This window comes from Bos grunniens, chromosome 15 (assembly GCF_055505025.1).
Source record: "Bos grunniens cultivar Pamir isolate PY7600 chromosome 15, Bosgru_T2T1.0, whole genome shotgun sequence".
NCBI lineage: Eukaryota > Metazoa > Chordata > Mammalia > Artiodactyla > Bovidae > Bos > Bos grunniens.
Genome location: NC_141179.1, coordinates 45,786,572 through 45,802,176, shown reverse-complemented (window position 1 = coordinate 45,802,176; position 15,605 = coordinate 45,786,572). Strand labels below are relative to the sequence as shown.

General features: G+C 45.3%; 1 protein-coding gene across 4 annotated transcripts in view; it reads left to right on the top strand.

The window, feature by feature from the left end:
- The first annotated feature begins 9,500 nt into the window (after nt 1–9,500).
- OLFML1 (olfactomedin like 1) overlaps nt 9,501–15,605 on the top strand; it is a 30,213-nt gene continuing 24,108 nt past the window's right edge. The window contains exons 1-2 of one of the 4 annotated variants that reach the window (XM_086340283.1): nt 9,501–9,744; nt 12,479–12,767. In XM_086340283.1, coding sequence (XP_086196409.1) covers nt 9,616–9,744; nt 12,479–12,767 — 418 coding nt within the window. In that variant the 5' untranslated portion in view covers nt 9,501–9,615. Of the gene's footprint in view, nt 11,720–12,478; nt 12,829–15,605 lie in introns of those variants that run through there. The other 3 variants (XM_086340284.1, XM_086340287.1, XM_086340285.1) reach the window with 3 other exon arrangements.

Sequence of the window (15,605 nt, the reverse complement as noted above, 5' to 3'; positions counted from 1 at the left end):
CTCGGCTGACACTACTTTGATTCTGGCCCTCATGATCTCTCCATGAGCCACTACAGCATCCTCATCTCCCACCTTGAATTCAGTCTTGTTGCTTTAACCTAGCCAACAACGGTCCGTCTGGTCAAGGCTATGGATTTTCCTGTGGTCATGTATGGATGTGAGAGTTGGACTGTGAAGAAAGCTGAGCTCTGAAGAATTGATGCTTTTGAACTGTGGTGTTGGAGAAGACTCTTGAGAGTCCCTTGGACTGCAAGGAGATCCAACCAGTCCATTCTAAAGGAGATCGGTCCTGGGTGTTCTTTGGAAGGACTGATGCTAAAGCTGAAACTCCAGTACTTTGGCCACCTCATGCAAAGAGTTGACTCATTGGAAAAGACTCTGATGCTGGGAGGGATTGGGGGCAGGAGGAGAAGGGGACGACAGAGGATGAGATGGCTGGATGGCATCACTGACTCGATGGATGTGAGTTTGAGTGAACTCCAGGAGTTGGTGATGGACAGGGAGGCCTGGCGTGCTGCGATTCATGGGGTCGCAAAGAGTCAGACACGACTGAGCAACTGAACTGAACCGAACTGAGCCTCCAGAGAGGTCTCTCTGAAATACAGATCTATTTGTATAACCCACTTCCTTGAAGCTCTAATTTTCTCTCATTCTTCTCCCCATAGCATTAAAATATCTGGTGTGTATGTCTTACAAACGTGGCAAAGTCTGGCCTCTGCTTATCCTCCTGAAGTGGGTGCTATGGCATGTTGCCCAAACCTACCCTTCAGGATAAGGACACTCATTCTCTGAGTTGTGTGAGTGTTGCCACTGATGGCTCACAGCTGAGTCCTTCTCCAGGCCTTGTCCTCAGCCAGAGGAAGCTGCTGCACTTGAGGCTGTATACACTCCCTTCCCAGGAACAGCCCTCACCACTGAGTGCTCGGTGTGGGCTGCGAAGGCATTGGCCCCTGGCCTCCTTGCAGGACACATCTGAAGGACCCGTCTAGGGCCAGAACTCCTTGTGGGATCGGTTGGGGCCTGTGTTGCAGCTGCATTGCAGTTTAACTTCTCTCTTTGCCCACTCATGCTCCATTCATCCTCCCACAGGTATTGTTCTGGAGAATACAGCCCCAGAAATGTCTTGCATTCGTAGGGGAGCAAAATTTGCCACCCTAAAAGCTCTTTGGCATTTGGATTATTTCAAGTTAAAAGCAATCAAGGCCCAAGACTCAGGAAGAACCTTTGACCTTGCCCCTAATTACCTCAAAGAACGAACATAGAGGACCGCTTCCCTTATCAATTTACTTATTGAGAGCATCCTGCAGACCCCCACTGCAGTCTCTCTCATTTCTGTCCTCATATTGCTTCCTCTGCAACTCAGTGCATGCTCATTAATTTGCTGGGGCTGCCATAACAAAGTACCACAAACTGGGGAGCTTAAAAAACAGGAAATTACTTCTCACAGTTCTGGGACCAGAAGTTCAGGTTCAAAGCGTCAAGAGGTTTGGTCTCCTCTGAGGATTCTCTCCTTGGCTTGCAGGTGGCCTCCTTCTTACCTGGTGTCTCTTTTTAGGTTCAAGTTTCCTCTTTTTATTAGGACACTGTGAGATTAGATTAGGGTCCACCCTAGTGACCTCATTACCCTTTTAGAGGCTCTGTCTCCAAGTGCAGTCATATTCTCAGGCACTAATCAGCTAGGACTTTAACATCTGAAGGTCACAGGGGCACACAGTTCAGCCCATGACACGCCTATGTTTCTTTTCCTCCTCCTTCCTCCCTGCCACCCCAGGGGCAGCCAGCCCACATCTCCCCATCAGGGAACCCATGACCAAATGAACCTTCCTCTCAAATTGCTGAGATTCAGACTTCAACATGCCCCTGGAAACAGGTAAATGAGGTTATTCTGCCTGGGGTGGAGGTGAGAAGGTGGTAGGAAAACTAGAAGTCTTAAATTTCATAGAGAATGTTGGGGAAATTAGATGTGGCTCTTGTAGAGGATTAATGTGGGGGATGATAAGAGCTAAAGTAAGAGGGTATAGAGGAGCAGAATTTGCTGCCCCAAATTGTGTCACTTTGACAAGATGATTAATTTAGGCTGATTGTTTTGATTTTCAGGCTGCACCACCCAAACTTAGTTCCTTGACTAGGGCTGGAACCCATGCCCCCGGCAGTAGAAGTGTGGAGTACTGACCACTGGACCACCACTGAAGTTTCACTTAAGCTGATTGTTTTTAAGGTCCCAAAAGACTCAGAAAGACCATTTCAGCCTCAGTTCAGTCACTCAGTCATGTCCGACTCTTTGTGACCCCATGGACTGCAGCATGCCAGGACACCCTGTCCATCACCAACTCCCAGAGTTTACTCAAACTCATGTCCATTGAGTCGGTGATGTCATCCAACCATCTCATCCTCTGTTGTTCCCTTCTCCTCCCACCTTCAACCTTTCCCAGCATCAGGATCTTTTCCAATGATTCAGTTCTTTGCATCAGGTGGCCAAAGTATTGGAATTTCAGCTTCAGCATCAGTCCTTCCAATGAATATTCTGGACTGATTTCCTTTAGGATGGACGGGTTGGATCTCCTTGCAGTCCAAGAAACTCTCAAGAGTCTTATCCAACACCACAGCTCAAAAGCATCAATTCTTCGGCACTCAGCTTTCTTTGTAGTCCAACTCACATCCATACATGACTACTGGAAAAACCATAGCTTTGACTAGATGGACCTTTGCTGGTAAAGTATTATCTCTGCTTTTTTATGGAGAAGGAAATGGCAACCCACTCCAGTACTCTTGCCTGGAGAATCCCTTGGACAGAGGAGCCTGATGGGCTATAGTCCATGGGGGTCTCAGAGTCGGACACAACTGAGCAACTGACACACAAAATTGAGGAAATACTTGACGGCACAAGGGTATACTTTATCTACTCTCCCATCTCCTGCAGGAAGCAGGATAGGGCAGGCAGCACCTGGAAGGCAGGATGGCTCCACCAACCCCCATCCCTTCTAAAGTCTTAGGGCCTCAGTGCCTGCGACAGCTGCCCTTGGGCAAATAAAAGACTAAGTTGTTTACTAGCAAAAAAAAATAAATAAAAAGTAATATCTCTGCTTTTTAATACACTGTCTAGGCTGTTCATAACTTTTCTTCCAAGGAGCAAACATCTTTTAATTTCATGGCTTCAGTCACCGTGTACAGTGACTTTGGAGCCCCAAAAATAAAGTCTGTCACAGTTTCCCCATCTATTTGCCATGAAGTGATGGGACCAGATGCCATGATCTTCGTTTTCTGAATGTTGAGTTTTAAGACAACTTTCTCATGCTCCTTTCACTTTCATCAAGAGGCTCCTTAGTTGTTCTCAGCTTTCTGCCATAAGGGTGGTGTCATCTGCATATCTGAGGTTATTAATATTTCTTCCAGCAGTCTTGATTCCAGCTTGTGCTTCATCCAGCCCAGGGTTTCTCATGATGTATTCTGCATATAAGTTAAATAAGCGGGGTGACAATATACAGCCTTGACGAACTTCTTTTCCTGTTTGGAACCAGTCTGTTGTTTCATGTCCAGTTCTAACTGTTGCTTCTTGACCTGCAAACAGACTTCTCAAGAGGCAGGTCAGGTGGTCTGATATTCCCATCTCTTTAAGACTTTTTCAGTTTGTTGTGGTCCACACAGTCAAAGGCTTTGGTATAGTCAATAAAGCAGAAATAGATGTTTTTCTGGAACTCTCTTGCTTTTTCAATGATCCAGTGGATGTTGGCAATTTGATCTCTGGTTCCTCTGCCTTTTCTAAAACCAGCTTGAATATCTCGAAGTTCACAGTTCACATACTGTTGAAGCCTGGCTTAGAGAATTTTGAGCATTACTTTACTAGTGTGTAAGATGAGTGCAATTGTGCAGTAGTTTGAGCATTCTATGGCATTGCCTTTCTTTGGGATTGGAATGAAAACTGACCTTTTCCGATCCTGTGGCCACTGCTGAGTTTTCCAAATTTGCTGGCATATTGAGTGCAGCACTTTTACAGCATAATCTTTTAGGATTTGAAAGAGCTCAACTGGAATTCCATCACCTCCACTAGCTTTGTTTGAGTGATGCTTCCTAACGCCCACTTCTCTTCACATTTCAGGATGTCTGGCCCTAGGTGAGGGATCACACCATCGTGATAATCTGGGTCTTGAAGATCTTTTTTGTACAGTTCTTCTGTGTATTCTTGCCACCTTTTCTTAATATCTTCTGCTTCTGTTAGGTCCATACCATTTCTGTCTTTTATTGAACCCATCTTTGCATGAAATATTCCCTTGGTATCTCTAATTTTCTTGAAGAGATCTCTAGTCCTTCCCATTCTATTGTTTTCCTCTATTTCTTTGCATTGATCCCTGAGGAAGGCTTTCTTGTCTCTCCTTGTTTTTCTTTGGAACTCTGCCTTCAAATGGGTATATCTTTCCTTTTCTCCTTTGCCTTTCCCTTCTTTCTTTTCACAGCTATTTGTAGGCCTCCTCAGACAACCATTTTGCCTTTTTGTATTTCATTTTCTTGGGGATGGTCTTGATCCCTGCCTTGTGTACAATGTCACAAACCTCCGTCCATAGTTCTTCAGGCATTCTATTAGATCTAATCCCTTGCATCTATTTGTCACTTCCACTGTATAATCAGAAGGGATTTGAGGGATTCCCTGGTGGCTCAGACGGTAAAGCGTCTGCCCACGATGCGGGAGACCCAGGTTCGATTCCTTGGTCGGGAACATCCCTTGGAGAAGGAAATGGCAACGCATTCCAGTACTTTTGCCTAGAAAATTCCATGGATGGAGGAGCCTGGTGGGCTATAGTCCATGGGGTCACAAAGAGTTGAAGACGACTGAGTGACTTCACTCATTCACATACCTGAATGGTCTAGTGGTTTTTCCTATTTTCTTCCATTTAAGTCTGAATTTTGCAGTAAGAAGTTCATCATCCGAGCCAGTCAGCTCCTGGTCTTGTTTTTGCTGACTGTATAGAGCTTCTCCATCTTTGGCTGCAAAGAATATAATCAATCTGATTTTGCTATTGACCATCTGATAATGTCCATGTGTAGAGTCTTCTCTTGTGTTGTTGGAAGAGGGTGTTTGCTATGACCAGTGCGTTCTCTTGGCAAAACTATTAGTCTTTGCCCTGCTTCATTCTGTACTCCAAGGCCAAATTTGCCTGTTACTCCAGGTGTTTCTTGACTTCCTACTTTTGCATTCCAGTCCCCTATAATGAGAAGGACGTCTTTTTCAGGTGTTAGTTCTAGAAGGTCTTGTAGTCTTAATAGAACCATTCAACTTGAGCTTCTTCACATTACTGGTCGGGACATAGACTTGGATTACTGTGATACTGGAAGATCATTTGACTTGCCTTAATTGCCTAAAAGCATGTAGATAGAGGACCTCTTCCAGGAAGGGAGCTATGGCCATAGATAAGGAAGTATGAACTAGGTGTGTAAATAGGAAGCAATCTAGGAAAATTTGTTAAAATCCCTCTGTGTGGCCCAGTGTCTCTACAAAGCCCAGCAAACGTTTGTTTACCAAATACTTGCTTGTTCATCTCTATGTATATTGCCTTCCTCCCTTTTGAAGTCCTAAATCACTATACAACCACTTTTGTCTTTAGCTGAAGATTGTATTTAAGGTAAGAGCTTCAGTCGTTTTGGTGAGTTACTCTGTTTTCCTGGGGTTTTCTCCCATATACACATATGTACATATATTTTTAAATTTTTTGTTTGATTTTCTCCTATTAATCTGTCTCATGTCAATTTAATTCTCAGAACCAGCCAGAAGAACCTAGAAGGATAGAGAAAAATTTCTTCCTCCCCACAAGGGGTTGGCTGAGGTCACATTTTTAAGCACTTTCCTTTGGGCATAAAAGCAGCCAATGTTTTATCTGAAGAGACATAGGTAATTAGAGACCACTCCACTCAGTCAAGCAGGAAACAATGCAGTTAGTTGTAAAAGGTTGGAAGGTTGGAGGATGATTTTAAGGCAATGAGCTATTGGGGGTGGGGGAACAGGAGTGGTGAATAAAAGATAAAAGGGAAAACCAGGGGAAAAAAGAGAAGAGAGATTTCCTGTTCAGAGCCAAATGATGAATTCTAGTATCCCAGATGGGGTGCTGTTGAGTTGGCCTCTGCCTTCCCAAGAATATACGTTCTCCTCCGTACAGACTTTCCCAGAGCCAGCCAGCACCTCTCAGTAAAGTGGAGGGTGCAGGGAGTAGGGCTGCTGCTGCTGCTGCGAAGTCGCTCCAGTCGTGTCCAACTCTGTGCGACCCCAGAGACGGCAGCCCACCAGGCTCCCCCGTCCCTGGGATTCTCCAGGCGAGAACACTGGAGTGGGTTGCCATTTCCTTCTCCAATGCATGAAGGCTCTAGAAATCAGTAGGGTCAGTTAATATGGAGGCACCAAGCCAAAGGACCACCAGTGATGAAGATAGCAAAGAATTCCAGGACGACTGGGAAGCTGAGTGAGATCAGCCTCAGTGGGCTGGTTAGGCTGGGCGTTGATGTGTCCAGTTCTGACTTGTCCCTTAAGGAAAAATAGCAACTCAGGGCTGGGCTTACAGGTCAAGGACTAGTGACTCAGATCCAGCCACACTGGGGACATGGTCGTAATTGTCAAGGGCTTAAGTTTCCTCTCTCAGGATACCAGGGCAGGAGAGCAGAGGATCACAAGTGTCACACACACAAGTGTTAGCCTCTCAGTCCTGCCCGACTCTTTGCGACCCCATGGACTGCAGCCCACCAGGCTCCTCTGTCCATGGGATTTTCCAGGCAAGGATACTGGAGTGGGGTGCCATTGCCTTCTCCAGGGGGTCTTCAGTTGCAAAGGAGAAAAGGAAGTCACTGTGCTTGGCCACTGTCCTTCCTAAGGAGATTACAGCAGTGATCAAGGCTAGAGATTAAATGTAAGGGAGGCAGAAGGGCCAAATGAATGATTTTATCCCAACAGCAGGCTGAGGGCACCAGGCCATCTTTTCTTTCCATAGAGTTAAGGTCTGCTCTGAATAAGAAAGGCCACGGTTGGCCACTGTATATCAGTCAAAACTGTGATTATCTCTGAAGTGAGTTTAATTTTCCTTTGTGAGATTTCTGGTCATAAGAACATGAGGGTTTCCATTCTGATTCTGCCTCATGGCTCATCAATCCTAATGGGTTAGGGGTTCCAGCTACAGACTTTACTGCCTTGGGAATCACGAGAGTAAAATCACCAAGCAAGACCAGGTGTGGGCAGTTAGAGGTCAGAGGCCAGGCGTGTCTCTATGAAGCAGGTGAATGAGGAGAGAGCGTGTGGGGCAGAGCGGGAGTGTCTGCCAGGACTGAACCAAGGGCCTCTGAGGCCAAGCTCTTTGGAGCTCCTTTCAGAGGCATGTGGACAAGGGCAGCCCTGGAAGCAGCCCAAGGACACATAGTACAATAAGGCCTCTTGCTTCGTTCTCACTGAGTCTCCAATAATCCTCCACATGCCATTAGTGTTGAATATATGTGTGTGCATCCATGCTCAGTCTTGTCTAACTCTTTATGGCCCCATGGACTGTAGCCCATCAGGCTCCTCTGTCCATAGAGTTTCCCAGGCAAAGTTACTGGAGTGAGCTGCCATTTTCTACTCCAGGGGATGCTCCCAACCAGGGATCGAACCCACATCTCTTTCATTTCCTGCATTGGCAGGCAGATTCTTTACCACTGTGCCCTCTGGAAAGCCTCTAGTATTGAATGTATGCTGCTGTTACTGCTAAGTCTCTTCAGTCGTGTCCGACTCTGTGCGACCCCATAGACGGCAGCCCACCAGGCTCCCCCGTCCCTGGGATTCTCCAGGCAAGAACACTGGAGTGGGTTGCCATTTCCTTCTCCAAATTGAATGTATATTTCATTGTAAAAATAATGTAGCCATGCTATAGAAAACCAAGAAAAAGTGTACCCCAGGAAAATGCCGCCTCCTAAAAATTGTGTTTCACCTCCGCTGGATCTTATCCATCTTAGTTCACTATCTCACAGTTAGGAGTTGAGGCATTCATCAAGAAAATCAACCAGAGCACTGTTGACATAAAACTTTATTTTAAAAAGGCAAGTATGAGAGTTTTCCAAAAGAGCCTTCTTACTTGGGGAAGGAGGCTGAGCGGGCAGTATTTTTAATGAGAATTTAAGAGGAAGGGTGAGCAGAATTTCATCTATTTCAGAGAATTTCTTTGCCTCTTGATGTCCACAGAGAATTTGTTCTAGGACCAGCCCATTCCCTGTCCTTCATCCCAAAGACACCAAAATCCCACAGTACTCACATCCCCTTACATGACGTGACTTAGTACACTTACATCCGCAGACATAGGGGCCTGAACGTTGTCAAAGATAGTTCTTAGAAATAGGGATTGTTCTTAAGGATGAGGAACTGTTGTCTGCGATGATACCAAGAGGGTGAGGAGGGACAGTTAGGGGCTAAAGTCACTTGAAAGAGAGGTAGAGGAACAACTAATGGGAACAAGGACATGCAGGGGCAACGCTGGAAAATTCTTTTAGTGTCTCTTGCGGGGATCAAATACAAACCCAGGTCTCTGACTCCTGGTCAGAGTTCTTTTCACTTCTCAAAGATGCCCCAACCTTCTCTACTTTGATTGGTGATTGAGAAAGAACCATGAGTATCCTGGACCCAACCACAGAAGGAGAGGTTAAAATAAGTAGGCCTGAACAGAAAAGGCAAAAAATCGAAAGAATTTACCACTTTGTACTAAGAATGTGAGTTGAGTCCTTTGTATGGCTGGCTTGTTGCTTCCGGTGAAGGGAATTCTGCTACTGGAGAGTGAAAAAACTCAAGGACTTCCTCACTAAGGAAGAGTTAGTGATGGTTTGGCTCTGAAAGTGCCCCTGTATCAGCAATTGTTTGGTTCTTAATGAAACTCTTCTGAGCTTGAATTTCAGATTCCTCAGCTATCTCCCTGGGTGGCTAGGCGTGTGGCCCATTGGAGCTCTCTTCCCCAAGGGGCAATGGGGCCTGTGCCCTGCCTGCTCCAAGACGGAGGTGTAAGAGAGCTTTCATTTTTTTTTTCCCTTGCTGTGCCTTTAAGAGCTGCAGGAATGCAAAGAGTCTGGAGGCGGGGTGGGGTCTCCCATCAGGATTTCTGGGAAAAGGATCTCGGGAATTTTGGCCAGAAACTAAAATGGGAGTCCAGCTCTGAGAAGTTGGGGGTGGTGTGTATGGGGTCAGGGCTGTGATTGGACTGCAGAGTTCTCTAGGGAGGAGGAAAGCAAAAGTAAAAAGAAAAGAGCGGGGCAGAGGGGAGAAATCCTCCCGGCCCCCCTCCCCACCCCATGCACACTCACCCATGCCTGAAGAGGGGGCAGCCACTATCTGCAGAGGGTCCCCATGTGTCAAAGGTGATGGCAGCAGATGCTGGACCCAGGGAACTCTCTACCCCGAGTTGGCCTGCAAGGCCTCCAGGGACGACTTGCCAACAGCTGGACTTGATCACCAGTTTGCAAAGTGAGATCACGCATCAGAGGGAGTAACTAGCAGACTTTGCTGTCCGGCTGTTTTTGGAGGATTTTCTCAGCAGCGGCTAGAAAGCAGGAGACCACCACCCTAACCCTTGAGTCTTCTTCAAGAAGCAGCAGCAGAAGAGATTCCCGCCCTGGGTGGTTTGCAGGATGATGCTGGCTCTTAGGCGAGCTTGCATTTTCAGGGCTCTGGTCTTCATGGCCTTCCTGCCCCCACCGCAACGCGCCCAGGACCCGGCCATGGTGCACTATATCTATCAGCGCTTTCAAGTCTTGGAGGTAGGTGGCATCCATGCCCCTGACCCAGGGAACCTGCCTGCCAGAAGTCACTTTTTCTTACCCATGCTTCCCTACCTACTGGGATGTGTTTTTCCAGATAGTGAATGATAAGACTGCTAAGGGTACACTGAATATTTTTCATTGTCTAGTGGTTTCTTGAGCAGTTTTCTCTGTTACCTGATCTGGCAGTTTCTCTCATCTGTAAAATGGGGCCATTAATAGAATTTACCTCTTACTAATATTCAGAAGATTTAATAAATTAATTCCACTTAGAACCTTGCCTGGCATGGTGGTAAATGTCTAAAATGTTATTATTCAATTGCTCAGTTTTTAAAATAGGAAAATTAAACATTTTGGTCATGTTTTCTTCATGTTTTACTATATCAGGAGGACAGCACATTTTAGTTTTCTTTGTATCTTTTAATGGTGAGACTTTAGGTCACTGTAAACAGTCATGATATTGGCTTCCTGAGAAGCTCGTGCTTCTTTTGCTGAACTGGCTTTGGTTTTAGAAATGAGCAGGTTTCAGCAGTGTTAGAGAGGAAGTTTCAGGGCCTTTTCCCCAAGTGTTGTAGCTGCCACTTCATTAAAATTTGCAAAACCCAACATTTTTGCACCAGGGACAGACTCCCTGGGGCAAATGTAACCCCCTGTCCTAACCTTTAACACACCCTGGCATGGACATCAGCTATTTCTTATGTCCCGCCTTGCTTTTGTACAAGTTAAATTTTGATAAATTATTTCCCTTCTCTGAAAGACACGCTTATCTCTGGTATTTCGTTTCTACATTTCCTGAAAACTCTTTAAGTCCAAACTATTTGGTTGAAATAGAACTAAGTGTTCTATTCCAGGGTAGAACACTTCCTCAGAGCAGGCTGCACTGGGTTCCTGAGGTCCTGTGATCCGAGGCCTGAGAGCCACAGATGGAATGTTCCCAGGCCAATGGCCTCTTGCCGCTGCCTCACTGGTTCTCTCCTCAGAGACCTTCCCGATCTCACTTTCTTACGTGTGCCTGAATTACGCTCAGCTGTGGTCCCTCTTCATTTGCCGCAGCCCTGCCTTGGGGTTCAGTGCCAGTCTCATCCCTGCAAGCTTTCCACAAGACTTGAGTCTGCCTGCAGACAAGGGTATTGAGTACAGATGGATACGTTCATAGCTATGAACGTGGACTGAAAAGAAGAGGGTGTGATTCATGTAGGTCTTCCCACCCTGACTGTGGTGACCTCAGGAGGAAGCCAAGCCCTGGATGGCTCCACTGTTGGCCAGGCAAACACGTGCAAAGTGATGCGATCCCACATCCCGGGGTGTGTGGGGTGGGGGTGGGGTAAGAATAAAAGAGGATAGATTTAGGCAATTTCTCTCTCCTCTCTCTCTTTCCCTCTCATCCTCTCTGTTTCTATCTCTGTCTCTCTCCCTCCCTCTCACACACCTTTCTCTCTCTCAATCTCTCTTTCATTCTTCACTGAACAGTCTTACATCCTGCTGTTCGAAGTATATATTTTTACAGCTTTTGTGGAGAGCATTTTGGTAAACCACCAGATGGTCTTTAAGTATACATCCTGACCCAGAAACCCATCCCATTTCCTTCATTCACTTATTCCTTTTTTAAAAATATTTTTTTAAGCTATTTATCTTTGGCTGCTCTGGATCTTTGTTGCTCTGCACGGCTTTTCTCTGGTTGGAGCTGGTGGGGACCACTCTTCGTTGCCGTGCTCGGGCTCCTCGATGTGGTGGCTTCTCTCGTCGAGCACAGGCTCACAGTGAGCCAACCTCAGTACTTGCCGCACGTGGGCCCAGGAGTTGCAGCTCCAGGGCTCTAGCGAGCAGGCTCAGTAGCTGTGGCACACGGGCGTAGTTGCTCCATGGCATGTGGAATCTTCCTGGACCAAGGATTGAACCTGTGTCCCCGCAATGGCAGGCAGACTCCTAACCACTGGACCACCAGGGAAGACCCCTTAACTTATTCTTTTATTCAGTAAGTTCATATTAAGTGTGACTATGTGCCAGGTGCTGGGGGTAGAGCTTACATCTGGAAATGTATCCTAAGAAAATAATCAGAGAAGTATAAATGTGTAAAGACAAAGATTTTCTTCACCATTGTCTGAGTGGCAGGTCATTGAAAACTATGTAAATGTCCATTATGTTTATGTGTATGTCAGTCGCCCAGTCGCATCTGACTCTGCACCCCGTGGACTATAGCTCACCAGGCTCCTCCGTCCATGGGATCCTCCAGGCAAGAATACTAGAGTGGGTTACCATTTCCTTCCCTAGGGGATCTTCCCAACCCAGGGACCGAAGCTGGGTCTCCCACATTGCAGGCAGATTCTTTACCATCTGAGCCACCAGGGAAGCCCAAATGTTCATTAGAAAGACTCTAATCAATTTAATGGAATTATGTTATTAAAATTATGGTATAAATATATATTAATTTGTATTGAAATATGTTCACAATATATCAGCAAATTAAAAATATGTTATAAAACAAACATGTAGCAAAATCACATTAACATATATTTACATGTGTATGACTAAATGCATAGGAAAACCTAAAGATTTGTACACTAAAGTTTCAATAGTTCTTTGAGTTAAGGAATTATGGGTGATTTTTTTTTAATTTCACCCCCTTTTAGCTGTTTGTATTTTAAAAGTCTGTTTCTATGAATAAGAGTTATTGACATTACTTGGGCAATTTAAATAACTGGAAATAATTTGAGAATTTATTTTCTGACTGAAGCAAGGACTGCAGAAATGTACCCAAGCAACAAGAGCATACATTCAAGATTTCCAAGAGTTCTCGAAAAACATCTCCATTATGTTGGGACGATGTCACACCTACACAAGTGAGTACAAGAGCGCAGTCCACAACCTGGCGCTGAGAGTGGAGCGCGCCCAGCGGGAGATCGACTACCTGGAGTACCTGCGGGAAGCTGACGCGTGTGTAGAGTCAGAGGACAAGGTGCTGGCAGAAAAGCTAGTCCAAGAGGCTGAGGAAGACCAAAGGATCCGGATGCTACTAAATGCAAGTAAGAGAGCTACATCTTTACCACCCCTTCTGGGGACTTTCAGAACACAGACCTCACACAGGTAGGGAGACCGACCAAGTAAGAACTGGGTGTGTGCTCTTGTGGGCACGTGCTGGGAGAGAAATCTTATCAAGGAACAGGTTTCCAAAGGAAAATGTATTCTCAGAAAGTGGCTTTCCCTTTTTCAGAGAGTTCCTAAAACCTCCATAGAAGATCAGGGCGATGGTGTCAGAAGTCAACCCAGGAAGGGCTTAGTTTGGTAGAGGTGTGTGGTCCCATCCTTCCATGGAGAGTGGCAGGTGGGTGAATTCTCTCAGTGCCCTGGGAGTAGGGAGAGTGTGCCAAGAAGCAATATAAAATTGGAAATGGCAACAGCCAATCCTCAGGGCCAAGGACTACTGTGAATTATTATTGTTTGTGCTGTTGGGATGCTGATATATTCAAGATATTTATCTCCAATCTTAGGATCCATCAGAATCACTTCCAGGCCATTAAGAATAAGGATTAGGAGCTCAAATGAAAATAACAAGTATCAAGCAACAAAATCATAAATGAGAAGGAAAATTTCCTGTGCATGAGTCCATCTCATTAAAAACAATGAGGGAGACAAGTCCGTGCCTCAGAGGCTGTATTCTGAGATGGTTTCATTGAAAATAGAAAAACTTTATGCGCTAACTATGCCTGCCCCAAATATGAGAAAATTCCATCAGGTAAACAAGATATAAGCAGCTGAATGCCATCTTTAGGCCAAGCGTTGCATGTATCTTTTCCATGTAATCCTTGTAAAAGCTCCTTTGGTCATTTATAAGAAAGGTCTTCCCAAATGAGGTGACTTCTGATCTGAGTTTCGAACATAGTAGAGAGGATGAGCAGAGGCCACGTCAAGCAAGAGTGGCAACAGATCAAAAGCAAGTAGCACTTGCACACACAGATCTGTAGGGACGGCTGAGTGGAGTCTGTGTGGGGCAGGAGAGTGCTGGGGGGCAAGGCTGAAGGGTGAGTAGCACCCAGATAGTGAAAGACCTTGCTTGCCAAGTTCAGAGGGTTGAACTTGACTAAAGAAACTACTGAGAACCATTGAACAATGTTTGAAGGGTGTTTAAGATTTTCGTTTTTTTTTTTTTTTTTTTATTGGAGTACAATTGCTTTACAACGTTGTCTTAGTTTCTACTGTACAACATGAGAGAATCAGCTATATGTTCAGTTCAGTTCAGTCACTCAGTCGTGTCCGACTCTTTGTGACCCCATGGACTAAAGCACGCCAGGCCTTCCTGTCCATCACCAACTCCCGGAGTTTACTCAGACTCATGTCCATTGAGTCGGTGATGCCATCCAACCATCTCATCCTCTGTCGTCCCCTTCTCCTCCCAACTTCAATCTTTCCCAGCATCACGGTCTTTTCAAATGAGTCAATTCTTTGCATCAGGTGGCCAAAGTATTGGAATTTCAGCTTCAGCATCAGTCTTCCAATGAATATTCAGGACTGATTTCCTTTAGGATGGACTGGTTGGATCTTCTTGTAGTCCAAGGGACTCTCGAGAGTCTTCTCCAACACCACAGTTCAAAAGCATCAATTCTTCAGTGCACAGCTTTCTTTATAGTCCAACTCTCACATCCATACATGACTACTGGAAAAACTATAGCCTTGACTAGATGGACCTTTGTTGGCAAAGTAATGTCTCTGCTTTTTACTATGCTATCTAGGTTGGTCATAAGTTTTCTTCCAAGGAGGAAGCATCTTTTAATTTCATGGCTGCAGTCACCATCTGCAGTGATTTTGGAGCCCACGCCCCCCCGCCCCAACACCAAAAAAAAAGTCTGTCACTGTTTCCCCTGTTTCCCCATCTATTTGCCATGAAGTGATGGGACCAGATGCCATGATCTTCGTTTTTTGAATGTTGAGCTTTAAGCCAACTTTTTCACTCTCCTCTTTCATTTTCATCAAGAGGCTTTTTAGTTCTTCTTCGCTTACTGCCATGAGGATGGTGTCATCTGCATATTTGAGGTTATTGGTATTTCTTCCAGCAATCTTGATTCCAGCTTGTACTTTATCCAGCCCAGCATTTCTCATGATGTACTCTGCATATAAGTTAAATAAGCAGGGTGACAATATACAGTCTTGATGTGCTCTTTTCCCAATTTGGAACCAGTCTGTTGTTCCATGTCCAGTTCTAACTGTTGATTCCTGACCTGCACACAGATTTCTCAAGAGGCAGGTCAGGTGGTCTGGTATTCCCATCTCCTGAAGAATTTTCCACAGTTTGTTGTGATCCACACAGTCAAAGGCTTTGGCATAGTCAATAAAGCAGAAGTAGATGCTTTTCTGGAACTCTTGATTTTTCAGTAATCCAATGGATGTTGGCAATTTGGTCTCTCGTTCCTCTGTCTTTTCTAAAACCAGCTTGAACATCTGGAAGTTCACGGTTCACATATTGCTGAAGCCTGGCTTGGAGAATTTTCAGCATTACTTTACTAGCATGTGAGATGAGTGCAATTGTGTGGTAGTTTGAGCATTCTTTGGCATTGCCTTTCTTTGGGATTGGAATGAAAACTGACCTTTTCCAGTCCTGTAGCCACTGCTGAGTTTTCTGAATTTGCTGGCATATTGAGTGCAGCACTTTCACAGCACCATCTTTCAGGATTTGAAATAGATCAACTGGAATTCCATCACCTCCACTAGCTTTGTTCGTAGTGATGCTCCCTAAGGCCCACTTGACTTCGCATTCCAGATGTCTGGCTCTAGGTGAGTGGTCATACCATCGTGATTATCTTGGTTGTGAAGATCTTTTTTGCATAGTTCTTCTGTGTATTCTTGCCACCTCTTCTTAATATCTTCGG